Source organism: Megalops cyprinoides, chromosome 9 (genome assembly GCF_013368585.1).
Source record: "Megalops cyprinoides isolate fMegCyp1 chromosome 9, fMegCyp1.pri, whole genome shotgun sequence".
Lineage (NCBI taxonomy): Eukaryota > Metazoa > Chordata > Actinopteri > Elopiformes > Megalopidae > Megalops > Megalops cyprinoides.
In genome coordinates, this window is record NC_050591.1 from 887,117 (window position 1) to 912,851 (window position 25,735).

The 25,735-nt window shown below is 41.7% G+C and overlaps 1 protein-coding gene and 1 long non-coding RNA gene across 5 annotated transcripts; both read right to left on the reverse strand.

The window, feature by feature from the left end:
• Positions 1 to 215: 215 nt before the first annotated feature.
• sh3bgr (SH3 domain binding glutamate-rich protein) lies at positions 216 to 19,385 on the reverse strand. Of its 4 annotated transcripts, none has more exons than XM_036536639.1 (9): positions 19,241 to 19,385; positions 17,762 to 17,947; positions 17,211 to 17,291; positions 15,983 to 16,057; positions 14,231 to 14,404; positions 13,670 to 13,699; positions 10,773 to 10,820; positions 2,855 to 2,919; positions 216 to 291 (listed from the first exon to the last, which is right to left on the reverse strand). In XM_036536639.1, exons 1-8 carry the CDS (start codon positions 19,283 to 19,285, stop codon positions 2,902 to 2,904), a joined length of 657 nt encoding a protein of 218 aa, XP_036392532.1. In that variant the 5' UTR covers positions 19,286 to 19,385; the 3' UTR covers positions 216 to 291; positions 2,855 to 2,901. The 4 variants fall into 4 exon arrangements, with proteins under 4 accessions (XP_036392532.1, XP_036392530.1, XP_036392534.1 ...); XM_036536637.1 differs by having other exon boundaries at positions 14,231 to 14,407; XM_036536641.1 differs by lacking the exon at positions 15,983 to 16,057.
• On the reverse strand, positions 4,655 to 7,474 carry LOC118782997. Its single transcript, XR_005005181.1, has 4 exons — positions 7,448 to 7,474; positions 6,969 to 6,995; positions 5,704 to 5,730; positions 4,655 to 5,039 (listed from the first exon to the last, which is right to left on the reverse strand). It is a non-coding gene; the product is annotated as an uncharacterized LOC118782997 (long non-coding RNA).
• Positions 19,386 to 25,735: the final 6,350 nt, after the last annotated feature.

Genomic DNA, 25,735 nt, shown 5'->3' on the forward strand with positions numbered 1-25,735 from the left:
TCAAGCCGCAACTAACACTTCCCTATGATTCTACATCAGTAATTATACACACATTCACTATTCCCCTACCGAGTAAAAAATAAAGTCAGGTAACATCTGCACTGAGGGGAGCCCCCCAGTAGCGGGAAGGCAGAGATACAGAGCTGTGAGGTGTTCGCTGGAGCCAGATCATCCCACTGGAACACAACCATTCCCAGCAAGCTTTGCTCATGTGCTGTGGGGTGAGGTGAGTGAGGGGCCTGGAGGCTCTTTCTTGGCAGAGGAGGTGGGGAGGGGGTGGGGCTCTCCTAGCTGGAAAACAAAGGTCAACACAAAGTCTTAGTGTGGCCCTGAGGGTGTGGCCCCGATGCTTGACCTGTCACACCATGACTGGTCGCTGCCTCATTGCTGACCGTACATGTTTTTCATGCGTCTACACTCAGCCTAAATGCAAACCTGAACAGGTACTGCAGATCATTCCCATAAACTCTACAGTCTCTGCGGATGCCTTTGGGGTGTTCTGAACAGTGCCACATGGGCAGCTTTGAAGATTACCGTCACTGCTAACCACAGAGGGTAAAAAAGGAGGTAAAACCGGGAACATTTATGACACACAATTAAAACTTTGGGTTTAGCCCTGTAGGATGTCTCTACTGGGAAAGTTGATCTGGGAGGGAAATCTGCTGGCACTCACCAGGACACAGCCCAATATGTGCAGATATATGCGGCCGGATGTGCATTACATTACATTACGATATGTGCAGACACGTGGCCCGACATGGGCAGATACGTGGCCCGGTATGGGCAGATACGCGGCCCGACATGGGCAGATATGCGGCCCGACATGGGCAGATACGCGGCCCGACATCAGCTAGTAGAAAAGCTGAGGTCACTGGTGGTGGATACTTGCACCTGCAATTGGATCTTGGACTTCCTGACACAAAGGCAGCAGTCAGTCAGAGTCAGCAGCCACACATCAAGCACCATCTCATTGAGCACAGGCTCACTCCAGGGCTGCTTCCTGAGCCCCCTGCTGTTTACCCTGTTGACCCATGACTGTACTGCCCGATTCAGCAACAACCACATCATCAAGTTCACTGATGATACTACAGTTGTGGGTCTCAAAGGCAAAGGTGATGAGTCAGCATACAGGATGGAGGTGGAGCAGCTGACAGCGTGGTGCAACAGACACAACCCCTCCCTGAATGTTGACAAGACCAAGGAAATGGTCATCGACTTCAGGAAGGCTCGCACAGTGCACCACCCCCAGCTGACCATAGATGGCGCAGCCGTGGAGAGGGTCAGTAGCATCAAGTTCCTGGGAGTGCACCTGGCGGACAATCTGTCCTCAACCACCAACACCATGGCCATAGTCGAGAAGGCCCAACAGCAGCTCCATCCCCCCCGGAGGCTCAAGCAGGCCAGACTACCCATTCCAGCCCTCCCCACCTTCTACAGGGGCACCACTGAAAGTGTTCTGACCTACTGTATCACTGCCTGGTTCGGAAACTGCACAACTTACAAACAGAAATAGCTGAACAGGATACTGATAACAGCGGGGAAGATCATTGGTACCCCTCTCCCATCCCTGCTGAAGATCTTCAACCAGTGCTGCGCCCGCAGAGCCCACAGCATCATCATGGACTCCAACCATGGGGTTAATGGTTCACTTCTCTCCACCAGTGTAATCCTTTTCACGGTGCACCTGGCACTTTTTGTACAGACTATAAAGATAATTTATTGACAGTACATGCTGCTATTCCCCTCCAAATATACTGTAAAGACATGCTGCTCAGACCCAAAGACAATTTACAGTACACTCCTTGTTTGTACAGTGTGTATATGTATATACATGTATGTTGTTCTAATTCTCTTTCTTGACTTATGTACACTGTTGGTATAGGAGAAATGTTATTTCATTCTTGATCGTACACAAGTGCATGATAAAATGACAATAAAGGAAATCTGAATCTGAAATCTGACATGGGCAGATACGCGGCCTGACACTGGCTGAGACACAGCAAGAATCAGTTGCATAGTTAGTGCTCTGGCAGAATGGGAACCTCCAGGATAAAGAAGTGTAGTGTATAGATGGGATACAACTCATCTAAGTCTTAGGAAGTGGGTGCACAATACCTAGGGTGAATTAAATTGGGGCAGAAACCAGTGAGAGAAGAAACTAAATTCTCTTCCAACAGAGGGCGATTTTTTAGTGCTATTGCTATCTTATTAGAATTAGAATATTATATTAGAGTTATTATTATTGTTATTAATCATCATCATTATCGTTATACAACTGTTATCCTCCATCCTAATTGTTATGATTACTATCCAGTAACTTAATTAGAAAGTCTTATGCAGGTAAAGTAAATCTTACATATTTTATGCACCATGTCCACAACATGACGAGAACAGCACACAATAAACTGAAAATATGCAGCTCTGTAAATTATTCCACATACAGTTCATGTCATGTAACCCTGACAACCATTTCTAAATGTCTCTTATTATCAGCTATCTGAGCCTTACTGTCGTTACTGAATCAGAAAAACTTTTTCACAATATTTCATATTTGCAAGGGCCATTTTTCTCAGTATATGAGATGAAAAAGTCATTAACCATACTGAAATAATTGTCTGCTGTTTATCTGGAAAAATGTAATCTATGCTGGATCACTCATTGTGAGGCCATTTCTAACCTGAGCTTAATATTTGATTTTTTTTTATTTACATACAACATTTCCTTACTTAATTAAACTCAGTTCAACACTTCTGAGTTGAAGCAACTAGGATTTTCAACAGTAACTGAACTTATACACCATCCAGGAACACCTCCTTGTGGCTCAGCAGGGTACTGTGTTCATAAAATCACTCACCTTTACAGTGAGAACAGACAGAAATCCTAACCCCCACCAGGTTAAGACTACTCATCTTCTTCATCCTACAGAGGAAAAACAAAACCAACAAGAGCACAGGTTCCCAACATTTCATCGATCCATGTTCCTAACAATACAGATACCTAGTAGGCATTCACAAAGAACAGTAAAGTTAATTTTTCCCTAAATCAATCAGACAGCACAGCTAGATGAAAAACAAAAGTCTCTCATTTAACCAATGATCGAAATGAACCTTTCTCTCTGATATGATCTCATGGGCGGCAATGTAGCATAGTGGTTAAGGAGCAGGACTCGTAACCGAAAGGTTGCCGGTTCAATCCCCGCTGGGACACTGCTGCTGTACCCTTGGGCAAGATTCTTAACCCAGAGTTGCCTCAGTAAATATCCAGCTGTATAAATGGATAACATTGTAAAGAACTGTAACCTATGTAAGTCGCTTTGGATAAAGGCGTCTGCCAAATGAATAAATGTAAATGTAAATATGCAGTGTGCAGTGTACATTAATTCAAAAATCTCCCTCAAAGAGTGGAAGAAACAGACTTGGTTTGAATAAAGGAATGGTCAGCAGACTGATCACACCAATGATCAGTGCAGAGAAGGGGAATAACTGGCAGGCTGCATGTCAGCCAGATTTACTGCCCGCCAGTTATCCTTTATCCCCCGACATTCAGTGGATGGCCTTCAGTCAGTTGGCACGTTTTAGTGGGTGCTGCTCTACCTCCACATCTGCCCCCTCCTCCTCCTCTTCCACCTTGGTCCAATTAAAAAAGAGAGAAAGACAGAGATGCAGAACTGCAGCAGCAGGGTGGCAGGTGGAGTTAGTGTTTGAAGAGGTGTTAAAACAGGTCCATCAGTCAGGAAAGAAAAGGGCAAACACCAGCATGGAGGGAGATGGGCCAGGGGTAGAGGGGGATCCATGAGCCAATCACAGTCATGGAACCCAGCAAGCTTCACTCCCCACACTAAGAGACCAGGGTTTTCAGGGTAGCACACGTGCCAATCGCTTATAACAGATGTGGTGCAACGGGGGATCTCCTTCACGCTGCCCATTGTTTTGCACTTGCTTACTGGCCGCACTTGGTGACTCTGCTGTATATCCATGCGATACATTACACCTCCGTACAGCTGCGCTCCATCTGCACCCTACTCAGGTGTACAACAGTGGCTTCCCTTAGAGGCCAGGTCTTTTAGCACAGCACGTCTGACCCGAAGAATGCTGGGTGGTGGGGGATCCCACAGGATAAGTTAAGAGGTAATGGTTTGACTCCACCTGTCAAGTAATTTAAAAAATCCCACACTCACATGGCAAAAAGAAAGAAAGAGCATGCCACGGTCTGGCATCACAACAACACTGTCATTTGGATCTGTCAGTTGCATCATGACAGCTTCACCACATACAGTAAACAAATGTTTCCACAAGGGTTCTCCTGTGCTTGCCTCTGCAGTGACCTCTGGTGGTCATATGGAACATTTCATCACACCATTCCTCACCTCAGAAACAAACAAGTAGCAACCATTATATGACAACAACTCACAATATCCCACCTTCACACAGAGTATTAGGTGGTTGCTACATGATCTTGCCAGTGACAGAAAAACAATGGTGAGGAACTTCACAAATCACACTATGTTCCCATGTGGTTTGGTCAGTGAAACCACATGTTCTCTGTCATCATGCTGGAGTTTGTCCAAAACCAGGAACTCCACCCCACAGATCACACCATGCTATGAAGGCCGGAACAGGAAGCTACAGGAAAAATATACCTCTGTTACTGGGACTTCTTCTTCTTCCTACAAAAGGGGGGAGTGTGGAATATAAGTTTTAAGATGTTCCAAGTTTACACTCCAAAATGGAAATAAATAACACTATCCTTGTTTTAGATTGCTGTTGCTGCATGTCACTATGAACAAGGAGAACTGAACACCTGATATAACTGGATTTTGAGTACATCTAGTAGATGCTGCAGGAACATGTAGGAAGACACACAGATATACCAGGTCAGGGGAAGTCATGCGCCACACCTACAAATTACTACGGGGGGTTGGAAGGGGTGGGTGAAATTCATGCTGCATGGAGAGAAGGGAACGTTTTGACTCGTTGAAAGGGCAAAAACCAAAGACACAGGAAACAGGCAGCTACCTCACTTTGCTGTTCCTCTGGCTCCTGTGATGAGAAGAGATGGGGGGAGCAAAGAGCAGAGAGATGAAAGGTCACCATAGAGAATAGGTGGAAATTTGGGAGGGGTAAGCGGGGCAGGGCAGGGGGGGGCAAGATGGAACAGGACAATGCAGACCCCTCATAGCAGACACCGCAAGAACTTCAAGCATGGCTCATTCAACACTTAACATAAAACTCATTTTTGGCATTTACCTTCTGGTTGTAAGTCTCACATCCTTATCTAACGCAAACTCTAACTAACTCTAACGACAGCTCTGTGCTCAAAAGGCAATCATGAGTCTAGACCATCTGCTATGGTAACATTTGGCCTATGTGAGAGACATGCCCACTGTAGTCTCCTAAGGTGTAAGGTGTCCTATGTAAAATAAGGACCTTGGCACCTTGTTTTCATTGCTGACTCCATAGGCTAGAGCTTTATGCATTTCCTGATAAATCTGATTGATCAGGAACTACATCACAGGGCCACACCCAGTCTACCTGCCTCAAGTGACACTGAGCTAAAATGTCAATGAACCCAGACCTCAACCAAGGGTAATGTGGAAAAGACCAAAGAGGTATGGAGGGAGCAAAGCACTGAGACAAGGGCTGCAGTGAGAGAGAAACAGGTAAAGAAATGGTGGGTTTTCAGGCAGCAGAGGGATGAGTCTACCTCGAGCCGTCGTAGTTCTTCTTCGTCCTACAAAGGAGAACAGACCGAATCTCAGCAGTGACGCTGGAGGGGGGAGGAAGAACAGGAAGGGCATGCTTCAGAAAAGCAAGGCGTTTAGATAAGGGACAGAAAGGGGGCATTCTGATTGGTGGGAGGCAGGAGCATTTTGGGCAAGAAGAAAAAAGGAAGAGGAAGATAAGAGAAGGATAAAACAAAGTCAGGAGGGAGTGAGTCAGGGCGGAGAAGAAAAGAAGAGTGCTTCCTCTCGGTGCTGTGGCACTAAGAGGGCACTCCCGGTCTTGGGGAAACCACACAGCAGATAGCTAAGAGGAACAAGAGGAAGAAATCATGGGGGGAGAGTGAAATCACAGTGTGAACTGACTGTAATCACAGGGTGAATTTGGCAAATTCACTGAATTCACACCGTGAGGTTACCTCAGATATGATCAAATCCTCTTCCTCCTGGAAAAACCAAATGAAGACATGGGGGCATGGTGCAGGTTGGTGTTACATGGGTGAAATTGTGCAAAATGTTATTGGCAAGGATGGGAAAATAAAATGTACAGGCTGGGTCCCTCATGTTTGTGCAAGACTTGTTTAAACCCATTTAATAACAGGCCTTATTCTTAAAGGACATGACTCATAAACAACTTATAACCAGGCACCCTGAAGACAATTTTTACCTACCATGAGTTTTCCATATTTTATAAATTGGTGTATTTATTATCTTATTTAAAGACTGGTAATGTATTTTCAGTGACAATATTTAACGAGTTACCCCAAAACACCTCTAGCCACAAAGACAGTAAAATTCTTTTCATAACCTGTCCATCATTCACTTAGGACAGGTTCTACTTTATCAGTGTACCACTGTGTTAAGAAGAATTATCAAATTTTAAGTAAAAAATCATTAGCTTCTGATGTCATGGCAAGCAGCATCATCCCACAAGAAAACAGAAAAAAGGAGAGGGAAAGAAACTGGGATTAAACTCAAAATGCACATCACGCCCCCCACAAACAGTTGCTTGTACGGATGAATAAGACTCTTTCGTAGCATTCCATGCTTCAAAGGACGATCTAGGATGAAAAGGGAAAGACGGGTTAGTGCTAGTGTTACCCCTCCTTTTATGAGGGCACTGGACAAAGACATTAGTCACATGGCTGCAGACAAGCAACTGCAAAGTGCACAGAGACGTAGGCCACGCTGAGAACTCAAGCAGACAGAGACCTGCAGCTAAAGGAAACAGAAATCAAACTGGATATACCTCAAAAACTGCCTGATCTTCTTCCTCCTAAAATGACGGGAATCAACTATTAGCTAGTATTGAAATAGCATCATTTTTATGACTGTTTTTTCTAGTGTGTTCTTGAAAGGTGATGTAAAGGATTGGAAAGAGACTGTAAATGATTTCATTGACTTTCTATCTACATAAAGTCATATGTCATAAAGACTAGCTTTGGGTTCTCAACCCCTAACACAATGAACACAATGTTTTCTGTTTGACCCCGTTACATACACATTTATGTGTTATTAATACAGTTTTTTATACTGGAGTCATTTAGTGCTTTACTCAAGGGCAGGACAACGCTACCCTGGGGATCGTATCCCATAACCTTCCGATCCTAGAGTCCAAACCATGCATTTATGATATCTTCTGCCACTTTGTTCATAGTTTTTCCTTTCCTGTTAATTCTGTCTTGTGTCAAACACACAAGCCACATACACAAATCAAAATCCATCTACCTCATACACAGGCTGCTCATCTTCTTCCTAAAACAACAGATGATCAAAGGTTATCTTTTGTCAAATGCACATAGCAGAAGGTATTGAGGGGAAATCTGGCAGAGAGGTACCATTAAAATTTTGTATAACTGGTACATATTATTCCTGATGTCAACATCTGTCCAACTGATTTTGGATAAACTGCATGGAGTACATGATTAAGATTCCAGTACACATTTCAAACCTAGTTCATAGGGCTCAGTCCACACTTGAGAAAAGTGACTTGCCAATTGAGCCACTTGGCAGCCCCTACAACCGATTTAATGACCCTGCAGCTCTCAGGGCTTGACCTAAGAGCAGTAAAACCTACTCTGCATGTTATCCCCTGCCGCTACTTTTTCATCCAGTTTTCTTTCTAGTCTTTCCTTTAACTGCTTATGACTGCACACGAAGATTACATACAACTCAAGATTTTTCACTGCTGGACAGCACTATAGCATGATTTCATAATACTGGTATGTTTTTTTTTTTATAATTTCAAATCTTTATTGTAAACCTCAGTCAATTCCACTAGCAATACCCATCCAGGCTTTACATACACCTTTATGCCATATTAATACAATATTTCTACCGGAATACTTAAATGCTTTACTAAGGGGGAGACCAACATTACCCATGGGATCTAATCCCATAACTTTAGGGTCCTTGCCATGTGTTTACACTTAAGGATATCTGCTGACAATTTGTTCATAGTTTTTCCTTTCCTGTTAATTTTGTTTTGTGTCAAACACACAAGACACATATACAAATCAAAATCCATCTACCTCATAAATGGGTTGTTCATCTTCTTCCTAAAACAGCAGATGATCAAAGATTAGCTTTTATTAAAGACACACTGCAGAAGTCCTGAGAATTGAGGGGAAACCAGGGGGGACAGGGTACTATTCAATGTTTGTGGAACTGGAACATATTATCCCTGATGTCAACCTGACTAATTTTGGACAGACCATGTGTGATACATGATTAAGATACAGTGTATATACATGTCCCAGGTGGAACAAAGCCAATTTGTCAAGGCTGCTGTGACCTCCCAGTCCTTCTTGTCACCTGGTTTCAAACCCCATCCAAAGTGCTCAGTCTGTACTCAACACCAGTGCCTTTCCCAACTGAGCCGCTTGGTAGCCCCTACAACCAATTTAATGACCCTGCAGCTCTCAGGGCTGGACCCCAGGGCTGTAAATGCTACCCTGAATGTTATCACCTGCCACTGCTTCTTTCGTACACTGTTTTTTCCTTTTATTCTTCTCTTTTGCTGCATATGATTGCACACCACGATCACAATGGACAGCACTATAGTCACTTTTTATAATGATGTTGTGAAACATTTTCTTACTTGAGCTTAACTGTTTGTCTGCTGATGTTTAAATCATTATTGTAAAAACAGTAAGCAGTAATCTCCCAGACTTTACATACACATTTGTTTTATTAATACAATTTTTCTGCTGGACCACTTAAAAGTTTACTCGAGGGTAGAACAACAATACCCAAGGGATCCGATCCCATAATCTTCATTTTAAGAATCCCAACCACATGTTTACACTTTAGCGTGTCTATTAACACTTTATTCATAGTGTTAAATTAATAGTGTTAAATTCCTGTTAATTTTGTTTTGTGTTCAAACACACAAATCAAAATCCATCTACCTCATAAACAGGCTGCTCATCTTCTTCCTAAAACAACAGATGATTGAAGATTAGCTTTTATTAAAGGCAAACTGCAGAAGTCCAGAGTGTTGAGGGGAAATCTGCCACATGGGGTACTCTTTAATTTGTGGAACTGGAAAATGACATTTTGACATATTGTTTTCCTCTTTAACTGAGCAAGACTGCACACCAAGATCTCAACCATCTCAACACAGCACACTGCTGGACAGCACTGTAGCAACATTCCACATCAATAGCATGAAACACCTCTTTTTTATCTTAATTGTCTGCTAGTTAAAGTGATTTTAAATAAGTATTGTAGACCTGCAGCAACAGGAAACAGAAATCAAACTGGATCTACCTCAGAGACTGCCTGATCCTCCTTCCAAAGCAACGGGATTCAACTATTAGCTCATATTAAGTTACATTATTATTACTACTATTACTGTTTATTTTACTACTATACTCTTGAAAGGTGATGTAAAAAGACTGGAAAGGGATGAGCTTACAGAAGATATACTAGTGTTGACTAATTTAAGTGAAATGCATGAGTTTATCTGATTATTTATTTTCTTGTTTAGCATCTGCCCTTCGAACTAACATATTTTTTTAATTTACCTGTTTACATACACATTTATGTGTTATTAATATTCCTATTGGGGCCATTTCGGTTCAGTGCTTTACTCAACAATAGGTCAATGGGATATGATTTCAAACCTTTGGATCCTTGCATCCTAACCATGCCTTTATACTTTATTACAGTATATATTATGACATTTTGTTCATAGTTTTTCCTTTCCTGTTAATTTTGTCTTGTGTCAAACACACAATCCACATACACAAATCAAAATCCATCTACCTCATACACGGGCTGCTCATCGTCTTCCTAAAACAACAGATGATCAAAGGTTAGCTTTTGTAAAATACACACTGCAGGTATATACTATCCCTATCCACCCCTATCCCTGGTAGGACCAATATGATTTGTTAAACTGTTGTGGGATCCCAGTCATCATCTAATGACATGGTTTTGAACTTGGGCTCAATCTGCACTCGAGACTCAATTTCTGTCATGCACCATGTGGCATTCTTTAGCTACCCATGACTGCACACCAAGATCACAAATGACTCAAGACTGTTCACTGCTGGACAGCATTATAGTAACATGTCTTAATAATGGTATGAAACACTTCCTTATTTGATCTTAACCATATGTCTGCTTGATTCTTTTAATCTTTTCTTTATATATAAGTATTGTAAATTTGTCAGTTCCCAAGGGAATAATCTTCCTGTTTCAATAAACAGATCTTGACTCTCAACAAGGCCTGTTAAAGCATTAATAACAATTAATAAACACACACAGTGTACTGTAAGGGTCACATGCACGCGTTGAGCTGCTGCACTGCATCAGCGTGACATAACGGGCAAGGTTTTTAATTAAGGCGGCTGCCATAGCTGAGCAGGGTCTTGTTCACGCAGTGGGATCCAGAGATTCTCACGATGACTAAGTTGGGGTGAAGTTTTTTTTTTGGGGGATGGGGGGGGGGGGGGGCAGAGGTAGGGTGGTTTGATTGACTGCAGGCAGAGGTCAGAGGCACCGCTGTTAAAAATGAAGCCCGGCCAATCAGAGCACAACACAGTACCTTAGTCTCCTCTTCCTCCTCCTCTTCCTCCTCCTCGTAGTCTACTTCCTGTCCAGGATCAGGAGAACAAGGTTAGAAATTATTCCTCCCACCCCCATCATGTTTTTAAATTCCCATCAACTGACAGAAGTTGGTAGTCAGTGGAGGTGAAAGTGACGTAACGTGACATGTTTTTTTCTGTGTTTTTCATTGGTCAGTCGTGTTCTGAGGCTTGAGACTCTTGGTTTGCCTCGTAATAGCTGATATTTTCAATGTTTTTAATTGGAGATGAAGAGTAGCCTAATTGTGCTTAATTTCTATTGCTAGCCTGACTAGCCATGTCATGTCTCATGCAGTTGCTGGCTAGATATGAAGGATAGTCTCCAGTATTTTTATCGGTTAATTCGGGGAAAAGGAGCATAGTCGCTAGCTTAGCAATGGCTATCGGTAGCCTAGCAATGTTGCTTGCCTTATGCATTTGTAAGGTCGTGTTGTTGCATTATTATTATTGTCATCGCTATCGTGCTTACAACTCCTTTCATTTTAATACATCATCAGCTAACAAGCCAACTAACTGCATGCTTTTGGTAAAGTGACGCTTTGTATATGGTGTTCCCCCCCAACATTGTTGATGCTATTGAAACGTCTGATCTATACTGAAACAAAAAAAAACTTAAACAAACAGAATAACTAGTCATCTTCAAGTTGACAAAAAATAACAAGTTTACGGATGTCAGTCATTTCCTCAATTAAGGTGTTGAGGTCGGTCCTATTTTCTATATCTATGGTAGCTCACGTCACTCTTAGCCCTCTGACCTATCAATGCAAGATGTCCCTTTGATCCTAAGCCAATGGGAATAGAGTCAACTTGAAGGTGACTAGTTATTCTGATTGCTTGTTTGTTTTAAGTTTTTTTTGTTTCAATATATTTGTTTAACAGAGTTTCATGTTTAATAAATACTATGACAAAAATGCCTTGTGTTCTCAAAATGTCACATATATTCTCGTTATTTGTGTTATTAATAGTAGTGGTATTACCAATGCTGCATTACAGCAACTTTCATGAAACGCCATGTGACAGGTGAAGAGGAAACTGCATGGAGGAACACTTTCTATTAATGTGAATCTTGAGTCTGTAATTGTTGAGTTGATTACTACAAATCAACAAATAATGTAATAGTATTTATGCACTGTATCAGCTGTATCATACATTTGTCATTCAACACATTTCACAGAACAAAGTAGAGTTTATACAGAAAAGGGGGAAACATTTAAATCTTTAAAACCTAATTTTAATCAAAATGTATTACTAATCAAGATTACTTTTACTAATGACAGACATTTTATTTAGCATGGACAATTGGTGAAAACATGTCAGTAATCTGTCACTTAAACACAAGCATGCAGATAATTAGCTTGTTAGCGAAACATTTGGGAAAACACAGCAACAACAATGACATTGCAAAGTTGCATTTCCCAGACAGTGCCGCTGCAATTTAATAAATCTGATTTCTGCTTGTGGTTTTTGAAAACACCGGTTTATGAGACTACAATTTCAGTACAGACTGACATTTCAATAGCATCAACAATGTTGGGGGGTGGGGGGACACCATATACAAAGCGTCACTTTAAGAAAAGCACGCAGTTAGTCGGATTAAGCTGATGAAGTTTTAAAATGAAAGGAGTTGTAAGCACGATAGCGATGACAATAATAATGCAACAACACCGATAGCTACCGATAGCCATTGCTAGGCTAGCGACTATGCTCCTTTTCCCCAGATTAACTGATAAAAACATTGACTATACTTCATGTCTAGCCAGCAACTACATGGGACATGACATGGCTAGTCAGGCTATCAATAGAAATTAAGCACAATTACTCTTCATCTCCAGTTAAAAACATTGAAAATATCAGCCATTACAAGGCAAACGAGAGTCTCAAGCCTCAGAACACAACTGGCCAATGAAAAACACGTCACGTTACATCACTTTCACCTCCACTGACTGCCACCTCCAGTGGTATGACATGTCCCACCAGTAGAGCGTGCCAGACTCTCTTGGGGGGCAGTGATCTGATAGAAGATCAGACCACATATGCCCTCAAATATGTACCTTATTTCTTTAAGACTTCACCTCCCTGTAATTCTGTGTGATCCCTTACTTATCTTCCTTGGTATTAGAGATGAAATGGTATGAAAATTTAATATCACGATTATAGTGACCAAAATTATCGCGGTTATCAGTATTATTGCGGTATTGTTAGAATGTGCTGAAAATGTTCAAAAAGTACAGATACACAAACTGAAATCATTTCACCAAGTTTTATATTGAAAACGACAAATAAAATTAGCAGCACTATGCACTCTTTGTTTGCATAAACATTAAAATAACAACATAGCCAATACAAACATATGTAAACATATGAAAACCATACCAAATGTGCATTAACATTAAAAGTGGCACCATGTGGCCATGAGAGGTAACTGCACTTTGTGCATATTGCAGATAAGAAAATAGTATTTAACGTGAGTTTTTCCAAAGCGGTAATGTTTTAATGATAACTAAAATTTGAAACGGTAATACTAACCATTGCGAGTTTTTCAAAGCGCGGTAATCAACTGCGGTTTTAATGACAATTAAAATTTGAAACGGTAATACTAACTGTCTGGAATTTTATCGCGGTTTACCGTGAAACCGGTAACCGTTTCATCCCTACTTGGTATACAGGTTAATATCACATTTCAATAGATTAAATATGTAAAAGCCTGTTATGCTTATGAGTCTAACATACATGAACTGTTACTTCAATTTACATTTAAATGAATACAATGTATGAAAAAATGGGTCCTCTGTCGAAGGTGTTTTTGGGGAAGAGCCCATGTCAGTTGGGTAGAATTGCAGGAGTTAGGTCTCCCTACCTTTTCTTCCTCCTCACTGGCTACCTTTTTCTGCAAAAGAGAAATCAGACTGTCAGCGTCTGTAACATCACAGTAAGCATTCGAGCAGGAAGCCCCTGGGCGTAGAGAGTGTCTTCTAGCACAGATAACAACATCTACAAAAGGAGGAGACAGTTCTCCCACCACACCCATGGGTCAGTCAAGTTCAGTCACACAGTGGTGGGGCAAAGACCTTGCCAAAACGTGGTGCAACCAGGGAACGCAGCACAGCACCGCAAAACAGGATCAAACAGAAACGTTAGCTCTGCCAACGTAAGCAGACAGTGGGGGTGCCACTCCAGTCACAATGAAATAAAACCACAGAACATAGGAACAGACGTCCAAGTGTCTCTCAGGGTCAGACACACGCAGTTACTTAAGGTGTTAGTTGGAGGAGATGGAAGACAGCTGACGTGGCAGGGGTGAGGACACAACGTGGTGGAAAAGAGCAGGACATTTATGGGATGAGGGACAGGGCTGCATGAGGACACATGGGTTTGGATTTCAAACGCATCTCGGGGGGTTGGGGGGTGGCAAAATTACAGTCTCCTCCTTGTCCTCTTCTGCGTCCTCCTGAAACTCCGACTCCTCTGCCTCGTTAGCCACCCCCTGGTATTCCGCGGCGGGCTCCCCCGCCAGGTCCTCTGCTACTCCCTCCTCTGCCACCACCTCCAACTCAGCCTTCACCTCCCCATTGCACTCCTCTGCTGGCTTCTCCTGCTTTTTGAGTGAAAACAACAACCCTGTAAAACACTGACACGCAAACCGTTTAAAAAGTGATGAAGGCAGCTGTGTCGGACAGGCAACAAGCATAACAGAGCTGGAAGCTTCCACTTGCAAAACATATGTTCCAGGGACAGGAAAAAAGAAGACGTGAATAAATGAACTACAGTCACTAGTGCAACTACAACAGCTGAGCTTACAACTCATCGGGTTTGCTTGAGCTGCTAACCGAACACTGATCTGGATTCAGCACCACCTGTATCTGCTGTTAGTTCTGGTCTGTTTGAAGATCTTCAGTCTAATAGAGGGATTCAAGGAAAAGACACTTTTAGGGTGTTTCTATTCAGTGGTATGCTAAATAGTAATACAAGATGTAAAAAATGTCAATGTGCTTTCATACTGGAAATGCTGACAGAAAAATACTTCTGCACTGATTGCCACATTCAATAAACACATATGCACCTGGGGCAGCTGGCAATATGTTGGCAGTAAAAAACAGCTTGAGAAATGTGAGAAATCCACTGAGTAACAGACACCCTCAGGTGTCTCAGGTGAGGTTTCCCCTTTTTCATTTAAAAGGTATGCTGGAGTTTCATTGGGCTGCATTTCTGTTCATATGACGCTCTGGTGACCATATCCTGCTCCCGTGTCCTGTCCATCTGAGAAGACCGGCCCCCAGGTTTTAAACCACGTCGCTTCGTGAATCTATGCCACACAATCTAAAGCATGTAACCAACAAACAGGTGTTGGACAGTTAAGCCAAATAAATTCTCCACCAACTCATAATGACCTCTAAGCAATTCCAGCGGGGTGGGAAATTAGACATCTTTTGGGATGACTGCAAAAACCATTTAGGAACTGTGTGACAAAAATAGCTGCCAGAATAAAATGTCTGAGCAGCAATACGCAGTCTCAACAACCAACAGTTCAATCACAACCACAGAACTTCCATCAAAACAACAACACCATCTATGTCTACAATTTGTGGGTTGTTTTTTTTCCAGTTATCGGCGTGATTAGCCTTTTACCCCAACAGCTGTTCAAAAACATTTTCAGTTCCATCTACACCCTGTTGCATAAAAAATGTAAGGGCTATACCAGCTCACTACAGAGACAGGAAATTTTCAGAGGAACTGTAAAAGCTGCATGCTTTCCACATAAACAAAAATCACTCACTACAAAATACTTACCTCTGAAACCTTATCTTACCTATGAAACATCAGCGCACTAGCACATTAAAAATGCATGTTTACAAAGACATGTACATATCCATGTTATAATAACCCAGGATTTTACACCAAAACAGGATGGTCAAAAAGATAAACACCAACAAAGAAAATCCAGCAAAATTCCATGCAATGGAAGGGGTGTTAGTAAATCTACCGTACCCTAACTCATTGTGCATCACTGTGCATCACTCGTGGGAAATGGGGACAAAGAGGGAGGGAGAGAGAGAACAGGAGTAAATGAGGCTGGAACATTCCTAAACATGGACAGGTTTTTCAGAGGGGGAGAGGATGGGAGAGATGGTGAAAACAGGGAACAAAAAAGAGGAAGAAAAGCAGGAATTACTGCAGTGTCCTCGAGGTCTTCCTCAGGTTCTGTTCCATTCTGGAGGATAAGGGCCTTTTCGGCTAGTAAGGCTTCCTGCACCGAGAGAATCAGCAGGTTTCACTGCACACATAGATGAACAGGAAGGCCCAACATGGGAACTTCGAGGCCTTGCACAACCCTGGGACATGTCCCGTCATTGTTGTTCTTATGAATCACTGTTTCTCACTATGTTAACACTGGGACTTGTTTCTGTCATGAATCAATATTAGGTGACACAATAACACTGAATTCAGAAAATGTTAGTCTTATTGATCACTATTCCACATCATGTTAACACTGAGAAGGAATGTTTCTCTTACTTATAACTACTGTATTTGGAGACATTTGACACTGACTTGTAATGCTGCTTTTATGGGTCACTATTAGATTGCAAGATAACACTGCCACCCAGGGTAATGTTGCTCTAACAACATGTGGCATCATGTTGAAACTGTGACTTGTAATGCTACTATTATGGATCACTATTCAGCAGCATATTAACACTGTTGCAAACCTGTGCTCATGTATCGCTATCTGGCACCATGTAAACACTGTGACTTAAGGTAATCTTCCACTAGTAGACCTTTCTTTGGTCAAACATTCACTTCACTACAAACGATCATCATCCATTATGTTCATACCTTTATATTACAACAGTAGTTTTCAGTTCAATGCCATTTTCTAATTCTATCTGTCATATACCTATATGCTAACAGTGTGGCTGCTCCTGTGACATGTATTTAATATACAGTGCCATATTAGCCTTGTAAGTCAATCTGGATAACAGATCTGCCAGCTAAATAAATAAAATAAAATTCCCCTCATAGATATGTCATCTCAATTTCAATTCATTGGTGTTCATTTCACAAGAGTGTTATAATATGCACCCTCTGGCTAGTAACGTCATAACTGACTTGCTTATATGGAGTCAAAATTATCTGAGAATAAACTGCTGCAGCTACTCAGCAAAACAAATGCTACAGTTGCCATGGTGAGATTTCTCTCAAACAACAGCCTATCTACAGATTTCACAACTATCATTAAATACAATGACTTCGGGGGAAAACTGTGCTCATGTCTGTGTGTTTGTAACTCCCTCATTAACTTTTAGAATTGTGTATAAATGTTTGATTTGAAGAGTTGAGTCTGTGAACACTGCAAAATGGCAATCTGAAATAGAAATAGGCAAAGAAGAAACATTTCTAACCTTTGATCCTGGGGGAGGTGGGAGGCCAAGGAAGGCATACACTTGATTGTCCTCCTTGGCATCAAAGAATGTGTCATAGTCCTGTAATGTAAAATGCAGAGGATTAAATATTACTTATTTTCATCTGCAAATCATTTTAATAGTTTCTTCCCTCATGACCTCATCTAAAATCTTGCGTACATTGAAAAGTAATTGGTCAGTTTCCACGAGGCCACATGAAACCAGCTGATGATACTGGAGTAGCATTCGAACCATAAAACTATTAATCGAGTTCAGTTGTTCCAGTGCATCTCAACTGATGTACAAACACTAATATCGAAATGTACCTAACATCTGTTTGACTTGCTTTAAAAAAAACCTGTGGTTATATTTTTTCTTATAGAAATAAAGGTACTTTTTCTGTACTTCTGGGCATATGCTCAGAATCGCATGTATCCAACCCATAGGCGTGCAGAAGCCTAAATACACTGGGTTGCGTCATATTCGCCTCTAGCAGAACGGTTAAGCCGTGGATTCAAAAACAGACGTGGGAGCGCGGATATCTCGCTCACTCCGCAGTAGTTCTCCTCGTTGAAGATCTGTGGTGGAAGCGGGATCCCGTTGGTTGGCTTCTTCTCCCCAGGAACATTCTGCCTCATCCACATGCGGTTCTCCTCGTTGGAGGCGATGTCCATCTGCGTGTACTCAATTTTAAGAGCCTCCAGGAAACCCAGTACATCTTGCTGCTTCTTTTTGATCTGTGAGCGAGGTAGACAATGAATACAAGGGGAGGTGAAAAAATATCGTTGTTCAAAGATTAGCATTAAACCTATATTAGGCTTAACCATTTGTCCATGTGCTTCATCGGAAGACAGGAGTTGCTACATCAGAGCCTTCAGATCAGTTTTATTCAGTTATTGTATTCAATAGGAATTATATCATCCCTCCAGAATTTAGCCTCTGTTAAACAAGAAAAAAAAAACAATACAGAAAAAGCAACAAATGCCAAAATTCATTACTCAGATTCATGGGCAGTCCTGCTGGTGAATAGGCTATAGATGTCCTCATTAAAGAGTGTTGTTTAAGTAAGAGTGCCAATACACTGAAATGTAGATGTCAATTCACCTTGTCTATTAAGGGTGATTGTTTTTACTAATCACATTAAAATACTGTCACTAGGAATACATAATGCATACTGTTGGTCTCTGACTTACAAATTGCAAAACAATACAGCACACAGTTGTAAATTAAATAAATGCATTCCATACTGCTTCCATGCATCAAAACGTTTTTTTTTTCTTTTCGAGGCGGTTATGGTGAAAACGAGAGGCAAAAAATAAACCGTTTGAGACCCTCTTTTAAGATTTTTGAGGACAGGACTGGACTGCATTTCATGTCATTTCTGACTAGTGTTATTGGACATGTCATTAAAACTGTCTGTCCGTTGTTTTCTAATTATCTGAAGAGCAATGGCGACGAGGAAATTTGCAATTGGATGTAGTAAAGTGGGTCTAGAGGTTCTGGAAGGTTCAGTAGGGAAGGTGTTTGGGCTTCCTCAACAGCCTGCAGTCGCAGGTTTGGAATGTGATCTCAGCCACGACCGAGATATATAAGGAAACTCCAACACAGTCCTGCAATGCCATCTCAGCCACAATCACAAAAAGTTACAGTAACTAACGCCGGCAAGACGTACCTGAAACGTTATGGAGGTTTGTTTTTAGACGTTTATGTCAGTGCCACATCCCACATTGTATCCTACCTTTATACTCTGACCTTTTTATTAATTAAATACTCGCTCGTGAGGAATATGCCAATGCGATATACCCCTCATTAGATATGCTTTATTTATCCATATCTGCCATAATGGTACACAAAGTATAGGCTACTCGTTAGATAAGAGAGAGTCTGTAATCGCGATCAAACGTCGAAGAGTTCGCCAAGTCATAAAACATAACAGCAGAATACAAGTTACATAGTTGTTGCAATAGCGGCTTCCCCGAGCAAAGTACATTTTTGATGAAAAGGTATCAACTGAATTAAGATTTGCTTACCGCAGTCGATCCCGATGAAGAAGCTAAAAATACTTTAATAACCATTTTTGTTATGGTGTAATTTTTAGAATGTGACTGAAGTTCTTAAAGACACAGGCAGTCTCCCCCAAAGACCAGGGCGCACACCGAGCGTTCCACTATGGACAGCAACCGCACCATGGTGGCTATTTCAATCCAGAAACCTGTACTTCAGAGCGGGATTGGTGGGTTCGCGTTTGGGGGTTCAGCAGTGAACGAGTGATTGGCAGCTTGTGCTGTCTGTCGGCGAGGGCCAAGGGAAGTTAGCTTGTACCACTTACAAAGTGCATATATGGATAGAGACAGTCGCTGACCAACAAGAAACACTTGCGTCTCTGGACCGCTAAGACACAATTTGAGAATGCTGGTAATTGAATGGATAACAATTACAGCCCCAGAATCAAACGTTTAACAAAAACATTAGATTGTCACAGGATTGGTCAGACTACAGCCCGGGCAACCTCGTCATTTTTGTGAAGTAGCCGGCGTTAGTCAGCTGTCTAATTTTGGTGTAATGGCTGTTGCAGGGCGATTTATTAAAGAGGACGATCTGGAAATCATAAGTTTACACATTGGCAGACGCTCTAGTCCAGATTGATTTACCAACGAAAGTATAAAAGTACATATATATTGTCCTATTTTTTGTTTTGTTTAGTTTCGTTTGGAACTAGTACCTGGAGCGTGTAACACTTTCAATTCATTGCTGCGGAGTGAGACACTGTTTGCTGTCCTCGATATCACACAAGTGCCATAGGTGCTGTCCCAAAATTCGGACGGGGCTTGACCCATTGTCGCTAAATTTCCATGTAGAATATTAATCAAGTAGTATATTATTTCAGCGCAAGGAAGTTAATGAAATGAAATTTTCTCCCGGCAGCATGTGGTACATATGTTTAACATATTTTGTACTATATATATATGTTTCTGGAATCCAGATACTTTTGCAAAGAATATTACAAATGACTGTTTTCAAATGCTTTATGTGAGGGGCAGTAGCGGAGCGGGGACGGGGGGGGGGGGGGGGGGGGGGGGTTAGAGGGTGTGGCTGCCCCAGGCCCATGGTTCTGCCCAGTAACAAAGGGGCCCATCTTGGGCCCAATCTGCCTGACTGAACATGCATTTTTGTTGTTTAGTTTAATATTTTCAATAAAGTTTGTTTGTGTGTCTTGATTGCTGCAAAAAATAAAAAGTCAAGGCGTAATGTTTGGCGTAACCTCTAACTAAGTTTCTCGCCGCGATATTTATTTTGAATGAGCAGACACAATAAAGTTACAGAAAACTTTATTCGCTGTCCAGTATCCTTGTGCAAATGTACAAACAGAAAAATTACGCCCTCTGTTCGAGTCTCAAAGAAGGAACTAGGCGATCGCCAGCTGTCTTATTTCCCATCGCTGTCACTGCTGACGGAGCCGTATTTAAAAATGGTCCACGAGAAATAGCACACCTCATTGTAATCCGCATTTCTCTCCGTTCCGCCCTTCCGTCTCCGTAAATTTCCCCTTGGTTCTGTCTTGCATCTCCATACAGCCTATAATCAAGGTTATGCACTGACGGGTTTCCTGACACTTATATGTAGTAGCCTACCTGATTTCGACGCCGGGGAAATACACATAGCAAAGCCTGAAGGCATACAAAAGCCGGGACATTGTAAAACGCTTAACGTGGCATGATGTTCCAAAACTGATAATAGTAAGTTAATAATAATAAGTTACATTTATATTGCGCCTTTCTCAATACCCAAGGTCGCTTTACATGGTAGTCAAGGGAAAGAAAAGAAAAGAAAAGAAAAAAAAGGGTAGAGCTATGCAGTGGCGGTGCAGGAGAAGTGATCATTGAAAAGAAAGGTCTTGAGATGTGCTTTAGAGAACGGAAGAGAAGGGCAGTTGCGAAGAGGTTGAGAGAGGGAGTTCCAGAGTTTGGGGGCCATGGCACTGAAGGACCTGCCTCCCAGGGTGGAGAGTCTTGTGCAGGGGACAGCTAAGAGATTTTGGTCAAAGGATCTAAGAGAGCGGGATGGAGAGTAGGGGGTCAAGAGGTCACAGATGTAGGGAGGAGCAAGGTTATGGAGGGCTTTGAAGGTGAGAAGCAGTACTTTGTATTTAATCCGGGACAGAACTGGTAGCCAGTGAAGCTGATGAAGAATGGGGCTGATGTGTGCAGATCGTTTGGTATGGGTGAGGAGTCTGTCTGCAGAGTTTTGAATATATTGGGGTCTTTGTAGGGATTTAATGGGGTGACGAATGAAAAGTGAGTTGCAGTAATCTAGGCGGGACATAATGAAGGAGTGAACCAACATTTGTGCATCGTTGATAGAGAGGAAGGGTCGGAGGCGAGCAATGTTCCGGAGGTGAAAGAAGGCAGTCTTGGTGAGTGTTTTAATATGGGGATCGAAGCTAAGAGTGGAGTCAAGCTGTATGCCAAGGTTTTTAACAACAGGAGTAGAGTTGACAAGTGTACCATCAATGTTGAGAGTGAAACTGGGAGATTTGGAAAGCAGAGATTTAGGGCCAATAAGAAGAATTTCGGTTTTGTCTGTGTTGAGTTTGAGAAAATTGCTATGCATCCATAGTTTTAATTCGGAAAGGCAGTCAGTGAGGGAGCTGGGTGGGGGGTCAGTGGAGGAGGAAGTGGTAAGATATAATTGAATGTTATCTGCATAGCAGTGGAAATTTAGGCTGTGGCTGCGAATAATCTGGCCAAGTGGGAGGATATATATGAGGAAGAGGAGGGGCCCAAGAACAGAACCCTGGGGGACACCACAAGTGACAGGGGACATGGGGGATTTATGTGGACCAAGTGTGACAAACTGCTTTCTGTTGGTGAGGTATGACTGAAACCATGTGAGGGCTATGCCAGAGATGCCAACAGCAGACAGACGGGAGATGAGAACATTGTGATTGACAGTATCAAAAGCAGCACTTAGGTCAAGGAGGATGAAGATGTTTAATGAACCAGAGTCAGCAGACAGGAGAAGGTCATTGACCACTCGTAATGGGGCTGTCTCTGTGTTGTGATGTGTGCGGAAACCAGATTGAAAGGGCTCATATAGGTCGTGGTGGCTGAGGAAGGTGTGTAGTTGTGAGGCCACTACTCTCTCCAGTACCTTGGCTAAAAAGGATAGGTTGGAGATAGGGCGGTAGTTGGACAGGGAGGTTGGATTGGAATCAGTTTTTTTAAAAAATAGGAGTCACTGCAGCAGTTTTAAGAGCAGCAGGAACAACACCAGAATTGAGGCAGGAGTTTACAAGCAATGTGATGGGTTCAGAGATGACCATGGTGCATGCTTTAAGTAGAGGGGTAGGGGCTGGGTCAAGCTTGCATGAAGAGGAGTTAGACTTAGTAATGATGTCAGAGACAGTCAGGGAGTCTACAGTGGTGAAATGGGTGAGCTGAGGGCCCAGAGAAGGAGAAGAGGAAGAGAGAGAGATGACATTGGGTGTGAGTTTGTCCACAGTCCTAAACAATGTTTCAGGCCAGGACATGGAACAATTTATAAGTGAAGAATAGTAGCTTGAGCGGGCAGCATTGAGGGCATCCCTATATTTTTGAATGTGCTCAGTGTAGAGCAAGGAGTGAATCGTGAGGCCAGTTTTCTTATATAGCCATTCGAGACGGCGGCCAGTGGCCTTCAATTGTCTGAGCTCAGGGGTGTACCAGGGGCATGTGCGGTTTGCTGGGACAAGCCTAGTCCTGACAGGGGCTAAGTCATCAAGCAGACTAGTAAGAGTGTCATTGTAAATGGCAACCAGATTATCAGGGGAGGAGAGCTCATCTAGGTCGTACAGCGGTGAGGCCTGTATAGAGGCAGCAAGCATGCTGTGGTTAATGGACTCAATGTTACGGCCTGTGACTGTTGTTTTCTCAGACGAGGGTGGGGAGTGATAGTATGGAAACTGCATTCAATGAGCTTATGATCAGAGACACCAGAGATAGAACCAGAGACAGAGATGTCATTTAAACCAGAAGGGCAGAGCAGATCCAGAGTGTGGCCAAGAGTGTGAGTGGGAAAGTCAACATACTGTGTCAGGCTAAAACAGTCCAATATAGAGTTAAACTCAGAGGTGTAAGAACAATTGGTATGGACATGAATGTTAAAATCACCTAGCATGATCACAGCAGGACAGAAAGATGAAATAACAGTGAGAATTTCATTCAGTTCAGACAGAAAGTTTCCAAATGGTAGGTGGGGGCGGTAAACTAACAATAGTATTCAATTCACCAAATTTCTCTCGGACATCCCTTGTCAGAAACATTTCCTCCTGTCCAAAATCAAAACCGAAATCCTAGGAGTATGGTCATTATCTCTGTATTTCCTCTCCATTGACACCCATTATAAGGAAAAGGCTTAACGTGGCTTAATGTCCCAAAACAGCGATCAATGATCACTAAATTTGTCTGATATCTCACATCTCATAAACACTACCTCCTATCAAAAAAGCTAAACTCTCCAGTGACGCGCATTATAAGGAAAACGCTTCGTAGCTTAATTTTTCAAACAGCGATCAACTAACAAAAAAGCAAAACTGAGAGGACAGCGCTTAACGTAACGTCGGCCTAACTACCATATTCCTTGGATTTTGGTTTTGGTTTTTGATAGGAGATGGTGTTTATGACATGTGAGAGGACAGTGTCTGTCCTTTGACGAATCCAGAGTAATAGAAACAGACCATGCAAAGATAAATGACATATTGAAATGATACTATTCAAGCCTCTATGCCTCTCAAAACACTTCGGACCCCTCTGACATAGACTCCTTTATGGAAAATTTGAATATTCCAAGTATCAGCCAAGATCAACGCGCAACTCTGGACAGCCCCTTTTTGACATTGAACAGGCTATTAGTGCTTTACAAAGTGGGAAAACTCCTGGCTCAGATGGGCTTACATGTGAATTTTACAAAGCATTATCACCTAAATTGTCCCCTCTGCTATGTGCAGTATTTTCCGAAATGCACGCAAAAGGTTTATTGCCGCAAACTTTGACTCAGGCTACAATCTCAGTAACCTGTTATTTTTCTTTTTTTTTCCCTAAAATGATTCTTATTGTTTTCCACTTTAATATATAGGGTGCAATTTCACAATAAAGGTGGAAAAGGTTCTGACATTTATCTTGGTTTCATTTTTTTACATCACAAAAATCTGCCATTTAAACAGGAGTGTGAAGACTTTTTATATCCACTGTATACGAATTTGGTTCCAATGTAGGCGCCATTTTGACTATAAACAACACTTAGCTTCGCTCCTATAACATCAAACCCTCTTTTCACCCCAGCCCAGATTGACCCAGCATTTAAATTGTGGTTCAAAAATGGTATAATTTTCTTTAAAGACCTCTTTGTGAATAACTCATTTATCTCATTCGATACCTTAGTTAAAAATTATAACATCCCTCAATATAATTTTCTTTAGATACAAGCTTTAAGCTTCGCTATGAAACATTACGCTACATTTCCCCTTCTCCCACCAAACTGCCCTTTAGAGGATTGTTTAAGACCTGACGCAAACCTTAAAGGCCGTATTTCAAGACTGAATGATGCAATCCAACATATTAATCCTCCAACACTGACCAAGACAAAAGATGCCTGGGAATAAGACCTTGAGGTGAACATCCCTGACACCATCTGGGATCTTATTATTAGTTGCATTTACTCCTCATCCATTTGCATCCATCACTGTTTGCTACTGTACGGATCCCCATAATATGCAGTGGCTTTGAGTCTTGACTACTGGTGAAGTTACCGTTTATTTTCTTCCTTTAACACAGTACATCTTGAACAAACATGGTAAAACACCACCATAAGAACTTGTGCCTCATTATGGGTCCATAAACTGTTAAACTTAACGCACACAAAACTTTCTTTTACGAGAGCTGTAATCTTACTGAATTCCGCTATCAAGTGGGGGAACATAAAAACAAAACTCACGATACCCTTATCAAATTAAAAGTACCCTTTTTTCCACATAAAGGCAATAGGTGGCATAAGGCCTCTTTAGTCATAAAATCTTAAAATAATAAGTGAACATACAGGTAAATATCAAAAATAAGAATCTCACAACTATTAAATAGGTAAGTATCCTAAAAATAATAAACCCTTTACATTTACATTTATTTATTTAGTAGATGCTTTTACCTAAAGCGACGTACAAAAGTGCATACAGTAAGTACTCACCATCTCTATTTTAATAGCGCTAAATTGTCAAAAATGTTCTCAGTCTCTGATGCCAGCTGACCTAGATGTCTCCAGTCACCAGCAACAATGGGCCATGTGTTCTGGTCATGTAATTCATTAAATAATTTCTGAACCTCAATATTTGAGGTATACTCATATATCTGCAACAAAACAATAGATCCTAACCCATATATGGTGATATTTGGTGTACCTCCAATACAATACAGCATCACTTCAGATCAGTCAAATGCTATAGCATTTTCCTCACTGTTAGCACAACGATTAGTCCTAATCAGATGGAAGGTCGC

Bases quoted from the DNA above. Each gene is read 5' to 3' on its own strand.
- sh3bgr (XM_036536637.1), bottom strand. From the start codon at position 19,285: ATGGTTATTAAAGTATTTTTAGCTTCTTCATCGGGATCGACTGCG. The intron at 17,948-19,240 runs GTAAGCAAATCT...CCTCGCTCACAG, and splicing joins CTTCATCGGGATCGACTGCG to ATCAAAAAGAAGCAGCAAGA. The intron at 17,292-17,761 runs GTGAGCGAGATA...TTTACATTACAG, and splicing joins ACGAGGAGAACTACTGCGGA to GACTATGACACATTCTTTGA.